Below are 25,036 nucleotides of genomic sequence, written 5' to 3' on the forward strand. Positions count from 1 at the left end.
GAATTGAGTTGAAATTTAAAAAGATGAACTTAAATAAAACTATAATTACAAAATATTATTGTAAATTTTTATAAGATTTTAAAAAGCAAAGATGGTCAATACTCCGATCACTCAATCTAATTCTTATTTTAGTAATGAAAAGTCTTGCTACCGAGAATGGCTTTTCCGATTCAATTGATGTGATTGGAATCGTGTTTAATGCATTTAAGAGAAGACAAATATTATGTGTTTTTCACCTGATTCCTGAGAGATTTCTAGTTCGTTTTCGAGATTGTAGTACTTTTGTTCTCTAGTATTCTTGATTTGTCTACCTCGACTGCTTGAATAAAAACATCACAGCCCAATAATTCGGCAGTTCGTTTGTCTTTAATAATCAGATTATGAAGAAAAACTTCATACTCGCTGACTTCGTACTCGTTTGTATCCTTGCCCAATTTGCACAACTTGGCGTTACGCAGTCATTGAAGCTACTGGGCATGGTTAAAAATTAAGACAGCATGAGCACAATTATTCCAGATATTACTGGTAAAGAGTTTTGAGAGTCCTGCTACAAATAAGTTACGTATTGATTATTGACCATTTGTGACGTGCCATAACGAGCAAAAATTTAAAAAAAACTAATAAGTAGGTTTAAAATTAAAAAATACAAATGTATTCTGACAGTTTATGAGTTAATTATACTTTCTATTTGCAAAATTTCCTCAACCTTAACATAAAATAAGAAAAAAGTGAATTTTTAAGAAATTTACGGGATTTCCCGAGATAAGAAAAATTTCCCGGGTTAAAAATCAACCGTTTGAGAAACCCTAGTCTCCATTAGGAAGGAGATTCCAATAACATTCGAATTTCTTATAAGGAAATCCTTCTAGGTAAATGTTGAGTTGGTGTTCCAGACTTCATCCTTACCTAAAATTGGGGACATCCGTAAGCGATTGACCCGCTAGACCAGGCCAAACGTCGAAAATTAGAAATACATAGATTAGATAAAAACAAAACTGACAACAGTGAGCTACTAAAGCTGAATGGCCAAAGATTCGTCATGAAAATGTGTTCGTGTGTTTATAACTTTATATTTTGTTTCGTGGTGAACAAAATTTAATTACAAATAGGTAAAAATAGACAAAAATAAACAAATTATATTCGGTAGTGTCGAAAGATCTAGTTACGTCATAGGTAATCCATTAGATTCCTTTAAAAATCTGCTGAATGGGGAAGACTTGCACTGAAAAATATTTAAATCAAGCTATTTTAGCTTGTTGGAAAAACTGTCAATGCTTTCTGATGATAGCCGGCGCAAATTGTTGAAATTTATGATGGTGTATTTATAACAAATCTTGAGGTTAATGAGTTAAACGTGTTTTTTCTTTTATTTACCAAGAATGATATATATATATATAGTGTGGAACATCGATTATCCGACCCCGATTAACCGACTTATCGGTTAACCGACCGCGTTCTAGTCGGCAAATTCAAATGTCCGCTAGTGATGTGGCGCTACAATATTTGGTTATGTCTTGGCTACTTTAATATTATTTTTGTTAAATTTTTGCATGTTTTAGCTGGCAGCACTGACTCGACCATGAAAGGGAGGCTAGTATTTAAACCAGGCCTAATACACTATACTAATAATGTATTTTTTCATACTTTTCGGTTATCCGACTTTTCAGTAATTCGACCAACCCCAGTCCCCAATTAAGTCGGATAATCGATGCTCTACTGTAGTTCATTTTCAGATAGATTGTCGACGGTTTTGCTAATATCATTATGGCTGCTAGTTGATTAGACTTATTAATCAACTAGCAGAACGGAAGAACCACTAAAAGGCAAGACAACTTCACTACAAGATTAAGAATGAACTCATTAATAATTAAAATAGCGGCTGTTAAAAAGTGGCATGTCATTCTGGGCAGGAAGAATCGGGCAAGAAGAATTGTGACTCTCAAACCTGTTCAATCTATTCAAAACTAAAAAATAAAAAATAAAAAAATGTAGGTCTACTGCTGACGAAGAAATGGTTTCCCAGTTTAGTTTCAATGATTGATACGTATAGAAATTCTGCGCCTGACGAAAAGTTGTTGCACTGATATTGATTTTTTCTCATAGTGTATCTCCCCTTTGCCCTATGTCAGGGGTCACCAAACTTTTTTCACTGCGGACCAGATAACAGAGAACGACGAGCGCCGGCCGTATAACCATTTTGTTCAATACAGCATATTGAATACACAATAAAGACGATCAGCATGTTTATTTACCATTTACACACAAACAATCACTTCCCGTAGAAACTTCATTGCAGGTACAGTACTTACACAAAAAGTGCTCTAATATTCAAAGTCGCAAAACGTTGCCGAATTTTTTATTTCACTGATTTATCTAAAAATTATATTACTGTCAGATGCAAAAATCAGATTGGACCAATTTTGGCACTTTTACTTACACTTATTTTAATTTTTTTACATAATAAGTTCATCTATAATCTATGATATTTCTCTATAAATAATTATATTTTAACTCGTTTGTGGCACAGTGCGGCAACGGTCCAGATCCGGCCCGCGAGCAGTAGTTTGGTGACCCCTGCCCTATGTGGTTGGACAAGAAGAGTTAAAAACGCTATTTCAAATAAAATTGTTTTTTTTTTTTAAGTACGGTACTATTTACAAATAATTCCAACTCTATATTTTCGTTGACCCACATTCAGATTCCGTATTGACAAAAATTTAATAAAGCAATACTAAAAACAGTAGAAATAATGGACACTCAACTAAGGTGCCTCCCATTGCCCGAGTATTTCCTATCCTTTTTAACACACGAACAGCTGACTGCTTGGCAGAAAATTAGAATAAACTTTCTAATCTAAAATTTTCCACTGCGAACTTGAACTTTATCTCAATCATTTTATTGACTAAAATAATCTTCATTATCAGTTATCTCTTGACCTGTCCTAGCTAGTCACGTGAAGAAGTTAAGGAATCGTTTTCCCGACCCAAATTGACAATCAAAAATAATTAATAAATGAATCATCAAAAACTGCATACTGTGCAAGCAGCTATTTATTTTCTTTATTGAAATTTAAATCAGTCATGATTTTCAAAAAGTAAGAACAAACTTTTAATCTCTAACTGAACATTTACCTGAGAGGGTTTTGTTAGAGTAATTCAGAACATGAAAAGAGAAATATAAAATGTTCATTTAAAATTCTGTTTCACTGCAGTTAAAATTTCTAAAATAAATAAAAAAAATTATATTTTAAATATTTAAAAAAGTTGTATAAATAAATTATAAATGACATTTTTAATCAGCATATCTTCTCCGGGTTGTCGAGTCAGAGAAAATGTCTACGTTTTTCAATGCGGATCTCCAGTAATACGATAAAGTTATTTAAAATAATTGAGTTTTTTCATAAAATTGTTTTAAATACATTTATAATTTAAAATGTTTAATAAAAAATAATAATAATAAAAATGTTTAACGTTTTATAGTCATAACTTGCCATAGGACAAAAATGACTGCTACTATACTCAAATCCCGATAAACGGAATGTAAGGTATCAAGTTTCATAAATTCTTAAGATGTATTGAATTACTTTTATTCAATAATTTATCTGAAGTGATAAAGAAATATTTTTACAATTTATCATTCTTAACAACTTCTTGTATTTTTTAAATTCCAATAAAGAAAATAAATACCGGTTTGCACAGTATGTTTTTTGATAATTCATTTATTTATTTTTGATTGTCAGTCATGATTTTCGAACTTAAACAAATCGCTAGTCATCAAAAGTTTCAATATATTATGATTCTGAAGATGACTTATCCCAATAAAAAGACTAAAGACTTTTGCCTACCTATGTCAAGACAATATCAAAACAAATTATGATTCCTGGCATCATTATATTTATTTAATATATAATGATGCCAGAAGTACATAATCATTTGTCTTGATAGTCCCATATCAATTTTTTTACTTCAAAAATTATTAATTAAAAACATTTATTAACTCTCGCATGGTTCGGGCTAAATTTTAAAAACGAAAGTTTGATAATAATAGTAACAATAAGATTAATAATAAAGAAGAGAACATTTTGGTATATAGATTTAAACCTAACGTTCAAATTACAAGGAGGAAATAAAGCGTTCCCCTTGTTAAGAGACAGTGTGATACGGGCTGTTCATTAAATTACGTAACACAGATATACAGGTAGATGGGTGGGTATGCAGATAATTGTTACGATGTGTTACAAGAGGATGGAGGTGTTTACAAAAACGTTACGTAGTACTAGGATCGTAACCTTCGGGCAACAGAATAATTCATTTCGTTTCTGAAGTGTTGCATAGAAAATCGTGCTGTTTATGTACGTTACTTTACTTGTTATTAATTACATGTAAATGTAACACTTCGTTTTATGTATTATACCTTAGTATAATTAAGAAACATTATTTTTTAGTACAATTAAGATTGAAAGTATGCGTTAATGTAATTTCGAGGGTGGGTATATGAGACAGCGTTACGGAGCGTCACGGGGAAATGATAGTTGAAAAGTATAAACATAGTATTACGTAATTTAGGAATAATCCCATTTAAAGACTAAAATAATTTTTTTTTTTTTGAAATTTTTAAATGTGTTTTCTTTAAGTTTTTCCAATTCGAGTATTGATTAAGTCTTTGTTATTAGTAATGAATGTACTGTAGAGCAGTGGTCGCCAACCTTTCTGACCTCACGGACCACTAGACTCACAATTTTGAATCCCGCGGACCGCTGTCATAAATTTTTTTAAACGATACAATACAAAATCTGTAGAATAATAATCATAAAAGTTCAATTTTACTCTTTTAAAATGAAACTCGTGTGTTTAATTATAACAAATTAATGCAAGCCTACAATTCATTGCTGCTTGTTTGAAATAAGTTTATGGATTCTTAGCGCTTTCTACGAAGGACGACAATCTCACTCACAATATTGTTTATTGTTCATTATTTATTAATAACAGTCACTTCGTATTTGGTTTTAGATTCGAATAAAAACCTCCAATGAGTGGAAAAAAAGCAACTAAGCATTTTGCATTTCTTTCGTAATACTTCGCGTAACCTTCAGTTGATCAATGTCCAAATTTCTCCACGGACCACCCAAAGTTTCTTGCGGACCATCAATGGTTTACGGACCACCAGTTGCCGACCGCTGCTGTAAAGTACATTAAATGTCGTATTGTTACAAAAAAAAAAAAAAAAAAAAAAAAAAAAAAAAGGAAAAATTAGTGCTTCTATAGAATTGGGCTTTGATATGACTAAGCTCTTCCGTATTTTTACATCGCCGATTAGAGAACTATCATTTGACCAATGCAATCTTTAGCTAATCATTGGATACAAATTTTTAGTACAAATTTATACGCGAAATAAATTATACGAGATATAATATAATAATAATTATATACTTATTATCTGAATAATCAAAAATTATGGCAATAAATTTCTATTGAGTATTTTGTGATTAACAAATAAAACAGTTAATGAATCATTTGTAAAATATGGGTCAAAGTTGAGAATTAAATATCTCATATTCAGTTCCACACAATTTGATAATTTAAACGAGGACACAAGTTGAAGATATAGATGTAGATAGTTCTGTAATAAATTTTTCATCACACTTGGTAGATAATTTGTTTATCAATAAGTTTTTATCTTTAAATTAAACACGTGTAGTATCTCGGAGAGTGTAGCAGAAACAACGTGTTCTTTTTTCAAATTATAAATTACGCTATAAATTATTTTATCGACTGTTCAAATTCAAGTGTTTAATTTAAATAAAAACAACTATCTTGTAAACTGTTAAAAATATTCTTTAAATATTTTAATACTTCTATCATATGTACAGTACTTTTATATTATCTTATAACAAATAGCTTTTTTGTTTTTTTCTTTCCATCTTGTGGGCACTAAGAGGGCCTCTTTTAGCAAGCCCATTATGGGTTCGGCCAAGCCCCAATGGGGCGGCAGAGTGGTGAGGGACGGGGCCCGACGGACCAACCCAGAAAAATTCCTGGGGATTTTTCGACCAGTCCGAAATAGATCCCGGGTCCCCCAGAGCGGTAGGCAGCCACCTTGACCGCTCGGCCATCCGGCCCATGGTTGAATTACTAAATGACTTACAGAAATTTTCAAATTAAATGCGATAATTTTTGTAAATAGTATAAACATTCAAAGATTTTAATCATATTAATATCAAGAAAACTGTATTAATAATTTATCTGTAATTAAATAAACATGCCAGTACAGTTGATTACAGTTAAACGCCATTGGCATGACGTTAGTAGCAGAGATCAAGTGAAATCTATTCTAGGAGTTCAAAGTGACCACTGTTACCGATAAATTAAATATTTATAAATATCTGATTTCATCATTTCAAATATTATTTTCAAAAAGTTCTTTTAAAAATATATTTTAATTGAACTGAAGATGATAGTATTAATATCTTTATAATATAAATAAAAAATGTATAAATGAAATCTCTAAGAATTGGAAAGCGCTTTCAATTTAAATTCCTGTCTTTCGTAAAATAAAGTTGTTTTACTTCTTTCTAGCAAAACGTACTTTTACTTTAGCCTTAATAAATATTTTTTGTTTTATGACAGAAAATAATTCGCTATATTTAATGAGTAATTCTCATTATTAGCATTTTGTATGAAATTATAAACGCCGTTACGAACCAAGATCCTAGAATATATTCTAGGAGCTTGGTTACGAACAGGTACTAGAAGTGAATCTAGTAAAAAGAGCGCCTCAAGCGTCAAAATCAAGAACGAAAATCAAAATGGTAGAAAGCTTTTAATTTGGAACATGTCTTGTTATGGTTGTGGTGCTACTTTTGGAATATTTAAGAAAGAGGTAATTGAATGATGAGTTATCATCATTTATTACTATTTATTAAATAAAAATGGCCTAATTAATTACATTTAAAAGGTAATAATGATAACATAAACGATAAAAATCTCGAAAGCTTTCACTTTTTCAAATAATTTTTTTTTTTTTTTTTTTTTTTTTTTTCTAAAAATCAAGGGGGAAAAAATGCCAATGTACGGCTTGTAAATAATTACTTTTACTGAAAACTAATTTTGTCGATCAAATTTTTATCTTTTGATTCTATCATTTTCATTACTCAACCACATGCTAATGTGTTGAAATTCTTTTAATATTTTAAAACAACATAAACAACATTTACAAAGCTCAAATCTTTATCAAGGTGCTAATTTTTCGTTATTGTTCATTAGAAACTATTTTCAGCTTTCTTTGTGTTATAATTGACAATGAGTGTTTATTCTTATTAGCAAGTTTAAAGAATGTTTCCTTTTTTAAAAATATATTTCTTTAATTTGTTGTTACTAGAAGTGAAAATACATTGTCAGTTTGTGTAAGAAACTACGGATATCTCTTGTAGTTACATTCTGAAAAGTGCCGTGCTCAGTGTTGCATTTTTTCAAAATTGTTGACCTGAACATTTTAAAATTAGGATGTTATACTGAGGCATGCGCATTGCAGGAAACCGTACGAGGCATGTGCAATGTCATTTTACAGCCAAGAACAATGCGCATGCTAGTTTTAAACCAGTTAGGGACTTGTGTTAGAACAAACCTAATACTTGCAAATACTTTTATAAATTTATTTTGTTTCATCTTAATTTCACAATTTCTACGAAAACCAGACAAATTAATAATTAATCCGGACCATAAATTAAAAAATTGGCCTTGTGGCAACACAGCCATGTTATGTGAATTCATGCTACACTAAACAAAGGACTAGTGCAAAACATAGTGTTAGGTTCCAAAAGTTAAAAGTTTACTATTTTTTTTACTAAGAGAAATATGTTTATTAAAGCAAGCAATAATTTTATTTCCAATCAATAATTAACTAACAATCACAATTAAAAATACTGTATTATGCTTTAATATTAATTTTAATTCAACAAAAATGTTTTCTTTTTTACAAAGTATCATCATTGTCATTGAGTTTTCTTTTGCTGATCTTGATCAGAAATATCAGCAACATCTTTATTGGGCTGCAATTTAAAAAAAATGTAGACCTATAAATTCCTACTGTCTTCCATCTGTCTTTCCTTAATCTCGAGAATGCAGTTAGATAGATGAAATCTGAAACCAGACATGGAAACCTTGGGGCAGGCAGCCCCGATTAACTATATATGAACTTCCAATGCAAACTGGAAGTCACATTATTTCAATTCAAAACTTTTCCCCTGAAAGTAGTTAATAGATGATTGGCACAACTCTGTTGTTAAAGGAAAAGTATGATGTACAGGGGCAAGCCACTACTAATTTGAGGTGGAGAAGAAAAATACAGTATAACACAAATTAGTAAATACACTTTTTTCACATATACAGTCAAACCTGTTTTTATGCGGGGGATAGGGACCGCATTAAAAAAAACGCATAAAAAAAAATCTCACGAAACTTCACGAATGGCTGTAAATAATAGTTTTCGCAACACAATTAAAAAATATTTTTTTTATGCGGTCAACAGGGACCGCATAAAAGAAGTCTCACATAGAAAATAACTCAAAACCGTACGAAATAGAATTTATTGACAACAGATGTCAGCACTTGACTGCATCGTCTGGTCTATCGTCTGTTTTACATATTTTTGTCCAGTTGGTGTTTTGTTGACTTAAAAAGTAAATTATTTCATTTTTCGCATATTCATGCAATAATATTACTATAATAAGTGCATTTATGCTATAATAAGTTTATTTAGCTATAATAAGTGAACGTAAGACATGACGAATCGCACGAGACTAGTCGCCAACTATACCGCACAAATTAAAAATTCGCATTAAAAAAATCGCACAAATAAAAATCGCACATAAAAAGAGCGCATAAAAACAGGTTTGACTGTATTTCAGATGCATTGTGTCCTCCTTCAGCAGAAGACAAACTACTTCTTTTTCTCCTCTCCTATAATGAATTATTAATAATAAACACATAAAGCTTTATTCAATGGCCTATTAAAAGAGATATTAACATAGAAAAAGTAATAAGCCTACCACTAAATTAAAGAAAATTGACATAATTAGCCTAGTCTAAATAAAATAGGCCTATACCAAAATAAAATGTTTTAGGAACAATAGCCCTGCTGTTTTCTGTGTATTAACATTAAGGTTAAATTAGGTGTAGACCTATTACATTTCAAAAATATTAACAGGTAGAACTGAAATAAAAAAGTTTTATGAAAATTAATGACTGGTAAATAAAATCTGGTGTGTCATTTTCTATCTCATTTTGAAATGCATGAAACTCAGACAAAAGATGATATATGCAATAAAAACAACTAAAAGCTGCATTTATATATATATATATATATATATATATATATATGTATTTATAAGTGGTACTGGGTATGTACAGTATATACATAGCACAACTGGGTGGTAAACTACATACAGTTATCATTGTACAAAAAAGATAAATGCACATGTAACAGTAAATGAATGGTATAGGCGGGAGTGTGGACTCTGCCACTACTTGCAATGCATGGGACTTAACACAATAAAGGGCTGGGTAGCTTCCCAGACAACCGATAATATTCAGTATAATTTTTGCGCTAAAGTTTGTTTGAAATATAAGTCAATAAGAGTTTTGAAGGACCTGTAGATTTCTTTGTCTTGCAGGAGAAGGCTTTTATTGCATGGCCAATCTATATATGTTTGTAGTCTTAAATTTGCTGTAAATCATTCCTTTCTTCTTCGACTATAAGACAGTCAAACAGGTAGTGGTCGCTTCTATCAATTTTGTCACAAATAGAACACTTATCACTATCAGTAATTTTGAACCTGTGTAAGTAGCTTTGAAAGCAGCCATGGTTTGTTATAAATTGGGTTGTATTATGATCAATTTCAAGCTGATTTATCTTGTAGATACTTTTAATGTCTGGTAAGTATGAGTAAGTTGTTTCATTATGGAAGTTGTCCCAATATATTTACCATTCTTTTAAAATATCGTTTTTTATAGTGTTGTATCCTGTCACAGGTGGTAATTTGCTGTATATTATGGTGTTTTCTTGGTTGGTGGCTGCCTTCTTTGCTAATTCGTTGGCTCTTTTGTTGCCAATATTTCCCTGGTGTCCTCTCAGCCAATTAAGGGAGAAGGCACTATTTGAATTTTGTAGTGTAGTATTAATATTATTTGTGATCAGGTGAGTATCCTTGTTCTGAATTATGTAAATAGCTTCTTGGCTGTCAGAATAGATGTTAATGTTATGATGTGGATATTTAGAAATACAGTCTTCCACTACAGTGGCAATCACCAGCAGTTCCGCTTGTGTAACACTGCATCTATCATCTAATTTGAGAAGTTTATTCTCAATTTCCGTATATTTATGATATATTACATAACTGCCACCAACATTATCGTTAATTTTAGACCCATCTGTGTGTATGTCTATATGATTGTCTGTCAATGGTTCAGAGTAAAAATATTTTCTTTTACTTGGGTTCTGGATAAGTGCATAAGGGATCTTCCATTCAAAGTTGTCTTTTTTTTTTAAGTCTCTCATCCCCAATGATGATGTGTTATCATGTTTCAGTTTCCATTTTAATGCGTGTTGATTTCGAGATCCATGAGGGCTTTTCTAGCGATTATCTGGAGGCTGTTAGTAGGAGTCGTTCTGTAACCTTTAGTGAGAATCAGTAGTGCTTTCCTTTGGGCTGATGTTAGTTTCCTTTTATTATGTATTTTGTGAGTGGTTTCCTCTCAAACTGGGCAGGCATAGGTAATTATTGGAATAAATATCATGTTATAAATTGAGTCCATAGCACGAGAGTCAAGCCCCCAGTTGCTTTTAGCAACCTTAGAGAAAGACTGAAAGATTGTTTTTTTTACAAATGTTCTCAATATGTGTGGTCCAAAGAAGCTTAAAGTCAAGTGTAATCCCTAAATATTTAATGTTTTTCTTTACTTTTATACTTTCTGACCCCATCCAAATTGTTGGTACTCTCTTGTACAAGTTTTGAATGCCTGGCTTGTTCCAGACAATTCCTGTCATTTTTCCTGGATTGAAAATCAGCTTGTTTTTTCCTCCCCATTCACTTATTTTTGACATAGCCTGCTTTCCTTTCCTTTTGAGTTCTGCTCTAGAGTTATCCATCAACAGCACAAGTGCGTCATTCACACATGCAATAATTTTGTCTTGTCCGAAGTCCTGGGTCAAAAAATCATTGAAAAGGATGCACCACAGAAGCGGCCCATAGGCTGAGCCCTGTGGACAGCCCCTATTATACTCATTCTCAAAAGTAATATTCCCTGTTTTGATGGTAATAGTTCTCTCATGAAGGTATTATTTCATCAGTAGATAGATGTTCGTGGGGCATTGTAATTGCCTGAGTCTATAAAGAATCAGTGGCCACCACGCACTGTCAAATGCCTTCTGAGCGTCTATGCTAAGTCCCAAAACATATTTATTTCTGTCAAGTAGTGTTTTGATGTTGTTGACTGCCATAGTGACGGCATAAACAGTTGACCTTTGCTTTCTAAAACCATACTGATTGTCACTCAGTAGTTTATTTGACTCAAAGTGTCAAGAGAGTCTGTTTGTAACCAGTTTTTCCATTACTTTCTTTCCCTAGTGCAGGTAACAGGCAAATCGGTCTGTAATCTCCAGATTTATTTACTTTAGGGACAAGTACCAACTTGGCTCTTTTCAACTCCCTGGGGAAGATGCTAAAATGTAGGCAAGTATTGAAGAGGTAAAGAAGTAGTGTTGGGTTTGTTTGATGATCTCTGGGGTAATTCTGTCAAGCCTGGGGTCTTTCTGTTATTCAGATTAGTGATTATTTTGCCAATTTTTTCGTGTGAGAAAGGGGGTGTGTCAGGGGTGTTAATATCTACATTTATCTTGTCTCTGATTTCATGATGAATGTTGAGATCTTCGTTTTTGTTATCTTCTACAGAAATTTTTTGAAATATAGCTTTGACAGTAGTTTGCAGATCATTTGTATGTCCTGTAGTTTCCGTGGTGGTCATGACCTCTGTTCTTTTTAATTTGTTACTACTCCACTTGGTAAGAAACCCCCAAGGGTCTTCGCTAGCTCTAGTGCAGTATTCTCTCCAGGATTTCAATTTAGAGTCTTTTATGTGGTTTTTGTATTCTTTTTGTAGCTGTAAGTATTGTTGCTTGTAGATTGATCTTTGTGTGTCCTCTTTGGTTTTTTGACACTTTATTCTGAGGATGTTATTTCTGAGCCTCAGTTCAAACAGAGTGTCGTTTTCAGAGTGTTGAAATTTGGGTTTATTCTTGGCTCTGTATTTCAGTATAGCAATCTCACACACGTCCTTAATAATTTTGAGATTTTGTTCAATCTCGACAGTCTGTAACACAGCAAACAAATGAGGCTAAATTTGTTAGTAAATTGGATGAACTTTTTGACATTTCTCAACTCAAGAGCAGTCAAAATGATAAAAATTCCAGAGGTTCATGAGTTCTTGTTAGCTCAGCGTGAAAAAGGACGTAAAGGGTCAATGGTAGGTGTGGATACAAAATTAGCTGCAAAGGAGAAACAATCAGCACAAAGACAGGAATAGATGCTTAACAGAAAACATAGAATGGAAAACTTGAAGATAAAAGGTGAAGAAATAGAACTAATATCCTCAAGCAGTAGCACATATACTGAAGAAGAAGATGTAAGCTGTAAAGGAGACAGAGTAACTAGTGAGGGAGCAGTTAGAGGCAGATTATCCAGACAGCAAGAAAGAGACACTCTCTGCCTCTACAAAAATAAAACTGATAAAAGCTACATTGAACATAGTACTGAAAATTTCAAATTTTGTGAATTGTGTTGTTTAAAAATTTTTTCATTGCATTTTGGTATGAAATCCATCAAGTTTTTGAATATTGTAGAGTCCACATGACTATTTAATTTGTCTGTAATTGTCCAAAAAAGTGAAACAAGTCTGGTTTCCCAGAACAGGTCTTGTATGTTTCCATTTGTCATAAATTGTTCTTTTTATAAACTTTGTGGTCATTGAGCTACCCCTAAATATTAATATATCAAGTTCAAATTTCTTCTGTAGTAACTTGAGACCAGTTGTAATAGTTCTGGAGGGTAGGACCACAAAAAAGTAAGCGATTTATTTTTTCCCTATTTTAAGCACCACCCTACTAGGCAATCACCTAGATTTGCCATGACTATATAACAGAATTTAATGCTGTATATTCTGTATACAGCATTATATTTTATTATAGAATTATACAGCTATTATAGTACTGTATTTTATGACATCTAAGACAGATTTCCATTTCCATAGAATATGTAAGGAAAAAAGTACCAGTATTAGGCTGTCCTACACTTTTGGCATTAAAATATTCTACACGAATACAGTCTGGAAGTACTCAGCAGAGATAAATTATGAACTTACTACAACACCTGTGCATTTGCCGAGAGAATTTTTTATTAAACATTTTCAGTCTACTCCCATAGACCATCATCAGGTTTTTAAATCCATTTTTAGAAAATGTTCCACAAATAGAATGCATACATGAATACATACAAAGGCTGCTTAGCTATAGAAAATATGTTTAATTAAACAATAGCATTTTTATTCAAGAGATTATCTGTAGCTTACTAAAGGCCAATTAGGAATTCATTAGCCTATGGGTGATTACAAATTCATATATGATGCAGAGCTATTTTTTTAAGCCTTTTTTTTTTTAGACAAAAGTTGTCTGTTGCATGCTGTAAAATATGGTAATTAATATATTTTTATCCATTTATATGCTGAATGATTAGTTGCTGGTCTGTACTTCTCTCAATGTTGATAGAATGCAAGCTTACTTATAATGTGGGCTGACTTTTACACCCCAAGATCTGTATTATGTTGGATTCCAAGTGTACCTGATTTCCATTTTAATAGAGATGATATCTATTGAATATTTTTTGGCGAACATATTCAGAATTTCTAAAACACATTCTTTGTTCTAGTCTATCACTTCACTCATTACATTCTGGAATTAAATAGTATAAAATTTACTACACCAGGTAATGCACCGTGTCTATCAGGAAAAATAGCAGATTATTGAATAATGGAGTTGAAGCAATCAATATGTATTTCAGAAGATGCTTATTTGTATTTAGTATCCTGCAGAAGTTTTGTAAACAAAGAATGTTCCTTTAACAAAACAAATTTATTTCAAGAACTATTCCCATATACAATTTTTAATGATTTTAACATAGTTCTTAATTAATAGACATTTTAAAATTAAAAAAAAAAAAAAAATACAGGGCAGTATACCATCTGTTGGCAATACTGTAGCATTTACATCTTAATTAACTGAGTCAATTTGGAATTGCTATTAATCAGATATGTGAATTAGATCTACACAACCACTATTACTTCAAAAATAATAGTAAAATAAAAAGATATTACTGTTTTTAATAATAAATAATAAAATAAATAGTAAAACACTTGTCAAAAACTGCAATACTATGAGTTTACCATAAAAATTATTAGTTCTGTGAGTTTGTGATGCATCTTGACTTAAATTTTAATTATAAAATGGATTAACTATTTTATTTGATTAAGAAATTTTAAGGGAATGAAAAAGAGATCTAGGATGTAAAAATTTTTTAAATATTTAAATTTAAAAGTTTGAAGAATTTTAATAAAATATAAATAAGGATTTGGAAAGATTCCATAAAATATAGAATTAAGAAATTAAATTATATCACATTTAAACAATAATAAGGCTACATTACTGAGTTCTGATTTTGGTTTATGCTGAATATAATTCTAATAAGTAGTAATATTTTAATCAATCAACTAAAACATGAACTTCAGCGAATTTTGTATATCCACTAAAGGTAAAGCATAAAGAAAACTTAAAAATGTGTTAGATATATTAAAATATTAGTGATAAAACCATTCATTGATGAATGTTTGAGATTATTTATATATTTAGTATGAAGTTAAAAATTTGGAAAGTTTGGAGAATCGTTGCCACTTTAGAAAGTATTTGGGAAAGAAAAAATAATCTATAATTCCAACTAACAAATGTTAAATTTCACAAAAATTGTTTTATTAAAATACAAAATATTATCCTTAATACTTTGAAACAAATAAATTATTTTTAGGGAAACAACATTATCTGGCCAACTTAGCTGAGACCTTCAACACCAGTAGACGTGCACAAACTAAACCAGTTTATTTGTAAAATAGTGGTTTTACTTTTTCTGATATGGAAGGGAATATTTACATGTAGAAAGGGTATTTTCAGAAGAAGAAAAATACTTTTAAGTAGAATGTCACTTAAAATCTTTTATTGAAAAGATAAAATTGATCTTTTCTTTTGAGACAGGCAGTAGTTTAGGAATTGGCAGGTCTTTCTTCTCTTTGACATAGAAACCATGAATTGTTCTTCTAATCACATTACAATCAAAGCTACCTAATGCCATTGTTTCTAGAATGTCCTCCTTTGAACTCTTTATTGATGAAGTAAAGTTTTGCTCATCACTGCCTGCTTGCTGTCAAATTTTTTTTATCATTGACTCCAGAAACCTTTCTTGCATGCTTTGCAAAATGAGCAATGGGAATAATGGAATCACCATTTTCAGCTTCCCTGTCACAACATTGAATGATGTGTAAAATTTTTTTTTGTTTCACTACAAAAAGTTCTCCATGGTAAAACAAAAAAGCATACAAAAGAAAATGAAAAGACAAATATATCTCATACTGAATTCAATACTAACAGCAAATAAACACTTCAGCACAGCTTCCTTTCTACCAAGTGTGCTTCCAAGATTGAGTTCAAGAGAGTTGGCAAAATGTCAGTGACAGACACACCTAAGCTGGCTGAACTATATACAGTTCTATTTCAAACATTTTGGCAGTTAAGCACTCCATGAAATTCTAAACTTCTGGAAATTTATTCATTTAAAATTTTCAAAACAAATAGTGGATTATAATAATTATAACAATACTAATTTTATATTAAATCACTGTACAAGTAAATCAGTAGAAACTAGTGAATTGTGTTGAAATAAGTAAAATGATTTTATTTTGTTTTACTACTATTTATATAAAGCCTAGTTCTAAATAATAATTATTGGATTAAAGGCATAAAAAGTATTTACCATAATAAAATTAGTAGTACTACATTTTTGTGATAATGCCTTTTGTTTTGAAAAGTTTAGAATATTTTGAATGCTTGAATATCAAGAAGTTTAAAGTTGTATATTATGCCCTTAAGATGAATATATTTTGCTCATAAGTGTTAGGATGAAAATTATAACAATATTTTATATTTCAACAAAACAACTTGGTAAATTTTGGATAAGAATTGAAAAACATAAATAGATACTAATTTTTACAGTTTTTTACTTAATTTTTACAGTTTATAAAATTTGCTGGATGGTAATTTTCACATTAATTAAATTTGAAGACAAAGTCCATTGAAACAGTCACCATTTTATTCACTTTCATGTTCTGAAATACATCCCATGATGACCTGGCCTTTCTTTTTATGCTACTTGATCTCCAAAATGAAAAATTTTCTAACATTTCAAATTTTCTAAGTTCTTAAAACATGAAAAAAAATAAATCCAATTAAAAAGTTAGATAATTTCTAAAATTGGAGCAGAAACAAAACAAATGTCTTATTTTTCCATCCATACCTGTTTGAGACTGTACTATTGCTTGAACTTTCTGGGGTATTCTGGAATATGAAAATGAATAATTTTAGTACATTAAAAAAAAAATTTTAAATGCTTTTATTGGCCATGTTTTTCAAGAGAGTGAGGTAGTATGGCTTTACCCCCACCATATACATCACTACAGTGCATTTACACATGCATATTATGATTAAATTCTACATTTGGAATAACATAAGTTAATCGGGTTCAGGATGGTGGAGGTGGGCCATACCCCCTACAGATTCATTAAAATACATTGTCATCAGATTTAGATATGTCTTCAAAATTTCAGCTCTAATAATATAAAATAATAGCAATAAATTAGAAGTGGATGGCATTTGACATGCAAGATTTGAGGACATACAAAGCAAGTTATATAAAAGCATTTAATAAAAAGATTACTATTGCAACAAACTTTGTCGTCAAATTTAATGTATTTTTTCACTTTCGACGTTAAGACAATGACGAAAATATACACATTTTCAAGTCTATGTTTAATCCATTTTCACCAACCACAGAAGTAACAGCTAAAAACACACGAAGAAAAACTTCACGAAAAGACAAACAGTAAGTAGAAAATTCACATGGTTAAAATGATATCAACGTCAGCCTTTCTATGGAGGAACCACCACTAGAGGGCCAGACCAGTTATAAATATGTTAAGGACTTGATGGTATGGTAAGAAGATTATACTTCTGTTTTTAATGTAAAAACGTCAGATCCTCCATAGAAAGGCTGACGTTGATATCGTTTTAACCATGTGAATTTTCTACTTACTGTTTGTCTTTTCGTGAAGTTTTTCTTCGTGTGTTTTTAGCTGTTACTTCTGTGGTTGGTGAAAATGGATTAAACATAGACTTGAAAATGTGTATATTTTCGTCATTGTCTTAACGTCGAAATAGAAGATATCCAGAGTTATGTAACAGTATTTTTTCACATTTCCTTTAATCTTATTTTGATTTGAAGTATATAATGTAACTGTACCAATACCAAATTTTATGACAATATTCTACATAAAAATTAATAAAATTTTGTATAAAAACTTTCTTGTGGAGTTAATTGATTCATAAAGGGTATCAAAAATTTAATAGTAATTGGATAATGAAAAATGAATATTGTTTTTGAAAAATTCCATTTATAATCTAAAAATGAAATTCTGATTATTAATTTTAATCAAAAAAAAGGAAAGTTGTTTTAAAATATGATATTCATTATTTATTGAGAGATTCTGTTTTCTGCAAAACCATTATTCAAAGACAAAATATTTTTTGTAACTATTTTGTTTGTTGACATCTTAACAAGGTTAACTACAATAAAATATTTCTTTTATAGCAAATGTAATTTGTAAAATAAATGTTAGCTATTATAATTATTATTCAGGTTATACATGAAAAATATATTTATATATATTATTAAAAAAAAGCTAAAAAAGATCTTGAATTTTATAATATATATTCTGGAAAAATTTTCTATGAGATATATTTATTGAAATTTTAGTTATAAAAATTTATTAATAGGGCTAATACAAAAAAATTAATAATTATAATTGAATATTTTTCATTTGCATAAAAGTAAGAAGTTCAGTAAAATTTCACCAAAGGCCTAAACCGAAATATCAAATGGAATTTACATTATAATAATGCATAAAATGTGTGTGTAGAACAAGTAACATGCAATTAATTCAAGATTTTGTCTCTTGTTAATTGTTGAATTTGTTTCATCTTTTGTTCAATTGAAGTATTTTCATTTATTTTTTTTATATTAGCTCTGGTAATTTATTTGATAATCACTTACAGAAATATAAATTATTGAAAATTCATTTCTCATTAAATAATTTCATATCATTTTTATTATAATAAAATAAAATGAAACTGTAATTATATATTTCTATTAATAAAATTATTTACAAAATGTTTAGCTTGGATGCAATCATTGTGGATTTTCTTTCTGTGGAAGATGTTGCAGTAAAAAAATAATAATTCCAAAACTTGATCCATCCAAAAAACAGCTTGTTTGCAAAACTTGTTTTGAAGCATTAAGCAGGTAATTTATTTTTGATAAAAATTAAATAACTAAAAAAACTAGTATTATATTAATTAAAATACAAATTAAAAATATGAAACATTCAAACAGAAAAGAATATATTTCATCTCAGATAAGATCAATTTTAAGTTCTTTTGAAAATATGCCAAATGCATTAATAGACTAAGATGTACAATTTATTTTTCCACAAGAACTTTTCTTGGAATTAACTATTAATCATGTTCAATAGAAACTGTTTTTTGATTTGTCATTTAAACAATCCTATTTTCCTTATAATTGGTTTTGAAAATTACCAATATGAAGTATGCAGCCTTGAGTGGATGACAATTAAATAACCTATTAAATAAGCCTGTTTAGTGTAATCAGTGACTATTAATTTATTCTATATAATTCATATATATATTCCTGCTTTCTTATTTTTTATGATTTTAATTACATTTTCTAATTTTTTCCTTTTTGTAATTCCCAATCTAATAATCATTACACATAAAGAAAAGTGAATGTCATCTGATGTAGATTTGTGATATCGATATCACAAATCTACATCAGATGACATTCACTTTTCTTTATGTGTAATGATTATTAGATATATTGCATTGATAAGAAAATTTGAGTAATAGAGAGCATAATGATCCATGAAGATAGTCTGTAAAGATGTACAGTGGTGCCTCGTATAACAGACGCTGCGAACAACGGACTTTCGGTTTGGCCGTTACGTGACTTGAGCAACGGACTGGTTGCGAACAACGGACTTTCCGGCATAATTGGTGACTACTCCATGGGTGCGTTCTTTAATAGCGGTCTCTCTGCGTCTCCGCTACTACGGGAGTGCGCTGCTGTTTGTAGGCATTTAGGAACGACGGTGAAAGAAAGAAAGATGGCAGCGCCCGCACTATCGATAGTATCGTGATGGAGGAATCTATAATTCTAAAATATGAGCTTTAAAAGGCAAAAGAAGGGTCCCAATTGTAAAATTTAACCATAAAATGGATTATTTGTTGAAAGAGCATTCAAAATAGCCTCAAAAAATAATTCGTAAAGACACTTACATCACCACGTACACTAACTTGCGCTTTCACAACTTCTAAATTTTCATTCATAAAACCACATAATGGACCCGGAAACGAAACTGTCTGAGCCATGGAGGACGCCATGTTGCTTTCCACTGTAAACTACTGCTACAAGCGGCCATTTTTGCCGTTCGACGGCGTGCACTCCCACCGGAATTTAGGAACGTGTTCCGCAGAAATTTTTACACGGATGTCGCTCGCGCAGAGTTACGCGGAGGAATAAAAGAACGCACCCCATGTTCATTTTTTTATGATACAGTACGGCTATTTTATGCTGCGGAACGAATTAGATGTTTTAACATGTATTCCTATGGAAAAATGCGTTTCGTATAATGGACGTTTCACTTAACGGACGTGAACCTGGAACGGATTAAGTACGTTATATGAGGCACCACTGTAATGCTAAATAAGATGTTTACGATTTCATTGTAATCATTTCCATGACTTTCTTTTTATTTGTGTTCTTATTTGATAATTAAATATAACTTAGCTGTTAAAATTTAAAAGTAATTTAGGCCTTACATATAATTAAGTGTTGTTAATAAAGATAGAATTATATTTATAAAAAAAAAATATTTTTCATGATAAATATGTAAGTGGTTAGTAATTACAGTTTTTATTTTTCTTTTCTTTTTTAAATTTTACTTATTAAATGTTACTTATGTAATTGAGTTTTTGATATGTTACGTTAAATAATATAAACAAATCATACAGAGTAGATGCCACTTACTATAATCACTGGGATTAGCCTACATTGATAACAATAACCAAATGATAACATTATGCAATGAAAGTAATTAGGTCATAATTAGTGAAAAATCTAGTTTTATTGAATCAGATAATTTAAAAACATGTTAAAACAATAAATGTTTAAAAATAAATTTAATACAGTCAACTTGCATTAAAACGAATTGCTAGGGGAGCAATAGTTAGTTTGCTTTATTGAAAATTTGTATTAACAGTTTTCAGGATCAAGGTCGAGGTTGTATAATTTAGGGAGTTAAAGCTTTATTAGTAGTGATGCAACAAATATTCGGTTACTATTCAGTATTTGGCCTATTTTTCACTATTCGGCTGAATACCAAATATTTAATCACTATTCGGCCAAATACCGAATACCTAAAAACAGGAGTAAGAAATAACAAAAACACAATAAATTAATCATTTTGGTATTTAGATTTAATGTTATCAAGTTAGTGTTGTTTGTTTATATTTATTTATAACTTATAACCTGCACAAAATAAAAAACAAAATAATATTAGTCACATGTATTCACAATTTATAATTACAAAGATCAGCACACGTACACTATTCGTTCAAGAATCGTCGCATATCTGAGGGTCTGACCCTGCCTACCCTTTTTAAGCGCTCGTCTTTGCTCTCCCCTTTCTCTTTCCTCTATCGCTCCAGTCCAAGGGTCGGAAAGTGCGGCTCTTTGCATAGACGTTTATGGCTCTTCGGACATAAACTCCAATTTCACCTCATCTCAAGCAGCCTTATAACTCCAGTTTATGAGATAGAGCCACCGAACAAACTTCGACTCGTACAGCATACTCTCTACCACTCTTTAGCCCTTCCACACATGACGACACTCACATTGATCAATATGAATCACATGCGACTGATAGCATTTGAAGCATATCTATATATATAACCCATTGAACGCGCATCCATCTGTCTGACGTCTGTCCATGTAACATTATGCCAAAAAGACCATTAGAGGCACCCCTGTCGTGTGTCATATTTCGCACATTTAAATTAACAATATAAATTATTATTTACATTAACAGTATAAATTATTATTATTCATTTGGTCAATTGCCAATAACAATATAAATAATTCAGTATATTTGTAATAGGAATTTATTATTGTCACGGAATGCCTGTAACGCTCACTAGGGGGTGTCTTTCAACACAGTTGGTCGGCGATCGGTCAAGCATTTAAGCCTCGATGCGGCTCTCTGGTACTTTTGTTATCCTGTTTCCGTGCCAATTTGGCTCTTCTCACTTGACAAACTGCCGACCCTTGCTCTAGTCCATGTATGCCTATGCATACATCATAATGTGCACGCACGATACTTTCGATTCGTCACTTTTCCATCATAGATTTCCCATTTTACAATTATGTGACTCATAGCCTGGTGATAACGGAGAAGAGAGACAAATAGGACATCAGTATAAGTCACAGTTATGATTTCACAGATTCGAGCCAGCTTGGTAGCCTGAATGGCCCCAGGCTTTCGCCCATGCACACTAAGTGACTTTCATTACAAGCATTTAGCTTTCCGAAGTCTACGAGAACAATTATTTGGCATTGACTGCTGCAAATTTCGCGCCAATAAGCTGTCTTGACTTGTTCGATTATGTTATCGACTCAATTTCATATTTATTTTCACATTTTCACTTCGCGGTCCTTCTCTGTTCTCTAAAATTCTCTAAAAACTTTTTTTCCCCATTATTTACACGTGTAGATCATTTCATTGTTATCCACATTTGATATCATCACTTATCACATACTGCCATGACTCCTGTCTGTCCGCTACAGCTGTCAAGAATTAATGCGATTGGTGAAGTGTAGTGACAGCGGGCCAATAGAGAGCAGGTTCCTTGCCAGTTTTCATACGTGCATTAATCAAGCCGAATAGTTTGGCCTAATATTCAGCTATTTGGTCACGCTCCTGGCCGAATATTTGGTATTTGGCCTGAGGCTGAATATACTATTTGTTGCAACACTATTTTTTAGGCAATCAAAATCTCTAAATTATAACATTTTGAATTAATTTACTAAATAAAGTTAAATAAAATTAAATTTGTTTACAAAAACAAATTATTCTAAATGATTTTCAAATCAAACAAAATGAGGAGACAGTATTAATTGTTTAAGTGTGGAGCTGTATATCAGAGTGGTTAAACAAAAAGCTAAAAGAAATCCATGATTTTTTTCTATTGAAGATTGTATGAAAAAATACCGTAGAAAATATTTTTTGGAACCAAAAGAGTAAAAAAAGAGCCAAACCTGGCATCATGTGTCACTCCCTGATATACAAACTAGCATGTGTTTGCATGGGACCACATCCATATAAAGGGATGAGTATCCTTAAATTGTTAAAATTTAAGGATATTCATCCCCAATATTTTCTGCACACATTAGAATGGTCTGTTAAAACCAGATGTTTGAATTGTTCTACAATTGAAGGTCAAATCCATCTTTGCTTACTAATCTATTCTACTCAAAATGGAACATTTATTATGGTACCACTTTTACTTTCCTGACTGTTATGTATATGTTACAGTAAAAACCCGTTTTTAGTTAAAACGCATTTTAACTAGTTGAAACTAGTTTTTACTGGATGTCATTGTTATAACTAGAATTTACTGCTAGAATTTGAAATTACTGCTAGAAATGAATTTGAGTTAAAACTAGTTCTAACTAGACAAAACGGGTTTTAACAAAATGGCTTAGTAAAAACTGTTTCAACCAAGGTCATTCAGCTAACACGTTCCTATAGTGCAGTGATTCGTAACAGGGGGGCTGCGGCCCTCTGGGGGTCCATAAGAAGTTTGCCGGGGGCCGCCAAATTATGCAAAATTTCCTTCAGAATATAATAAAAAGAAAATTGATGTATAACCGAATATCGTATTGAAAAGTGAAATAAGAAAGATAAAGTTTTTCTATTTAGTTTATTTTTTTATTTTCTTCCTACATACATTTTGTTAGTACAGAAGAAATAAATGCAAATATGCTACTTACACGGAGTATTTACTTCTTTTATTCCAAAGTAATTCTAAGAAACTATTAATGTTTGGAATTTTAAAAATAATTAGGAAAAATAGTAGGCTTTGAAAATTTAAATATTTTTGCAAAAGATATGCAAAATCTTTACAAGTTGTGGGTGTTTAAGTTTCAGTTTAGTATTAGCATCGACTTTGGAGCAATCTATTAACATGTTTCTTATTTTATTTTTTGTTAAAAAATTAATGAGTTTTTATGTTTAATTGTGAAGTTTGAACATTATTTAAATAGATAATGAAATAATAAAGTTATGATTTACATTTATTATATAAAAAAATAAAGCAATAATAGAAAAATTGATTTATTATAGATAATTTAACAAATATAAATTATTATTTAAAAAATGGGGGTCACAAAATAATTATGAAATATTTGATGGGCCGCGAGTATAAAAAGGTTAAGAACCACTGCTATAGTGTATGATGAATTTCGTATCGCTTTAACCCTTTTCCCCCGACTTCTTGTTTACGTTTATTTTGCGATCTCTCCTAAGGCAATATAGGTCAGTCAGGCGATATTATTTTAAAAGTTCACCAAAAATCAAATTATCATTATATCTATATGAAAAAAATCACTTACATTTATTAATATCTTTAGTTTTAAATATGATATTTTTCAATACATTTTATTAGAAAAATTTATAAGAAAAAAAATAATATATATCAGAACTGACACATAAACTTGATAATTTGTAACATTTTGTGAAAATTAACATTGTCTAGTTACATAGTTGTGTGCTGGCACTGAGCCAGAAAGACGTAGAATATTGTTTTGTACAATTCAATATAACACTTATGCATGTGTGTTTATTCGTTGTGAAATTATCGCACATTATATCAAACATTTGTTTGAAATCAAAATTTTATACTGCTATCAACTAATATAATGAATTATTATACTTTATTCACTTCATATTGAACGAGATTATATCTGTTGTTAATAAATTTTACAAAAATTGATATTTACCAAAGTAACGATGAATCGGTACCCTCGAAGTTTAGCTTAAAAAGCCAGGGTACCAATCGATTGGTGCCTTCAGGGATGAAGGGTTAATAACACAGATGTGTGACCAATATTTTCAATAAATATCGTATTAAATAATACAAATGTTTTAATCATCACTTTATTTATTTCCCCCAAACATATTTATGTAGCTAAAATTAGTTTTAACTAATGTTAAAAGTTAAAACTAGTTTTATCTAAAATCAAAACATGTACAGCAGTAAATTCTAAATTTAACTAGACAAAACAGGTTTTAACAATGACATCCAGTAAAAACTAGTTTCAACTAGTTAAAACACGTTTTAACTAAAAATGGGTTTTTACTGTAACATATACATAACAAAGGAAATTATTGGAATTGTGTCAAATTTAACACACTGAGTTTTTTGTAAATCTCCACATTTTGAGATCTCCTGAATCCAAAAACGGCAAAAAAAATTCTGTGGA

The 25,036-nt window shown here is 30.7% G+C and overlaps 1 protein-coding gene across 1 annotated transcript in view; it reads left to right on the top strand.

The window, feature by feature from the left end:
- Positions 1 to 6,748: 6,748 nt before the first annotated feature.
- The window catches only part of LOC136969624 (abscission/NoCut checkpoint regulator), a 45,067-nt gene continuing 26,779 nt past the window's right edge, over positions 6,749 to 25,036 (top strand). The window contains exons 1-2 of the mRNA XM_067263877.1: positions 6,749 to 6,879; positions 18,600 to 18,724. Coding sequence (XP_067119978.1) covers positions 6,832 to 6,879; positions 18,600 to 18,724 — 173 coding nt within the window. The 5' untranslated portion in view covers positions 6,749 to 6,831. The remainder of the gene's footprint in view (positions 6,880 to 18,599; positions 18,725 to 25,036) is intronic.

Source organism: Centruroides vittatus, unplaced genomic scaffold (assembly GCF_030686945.1).
Source record: "Centruroides vittatus isolate TY-2023 unplaced genomic scaffold, ASM3068694v2 contig_18, whole genome shotgun sequence".
Lineage (NCBI taxonomy): Eukaryota > Metazoa > Arthropoda > Arachnida > Scorpiones > Buthidae > Centruroides > Centruroides vittatus.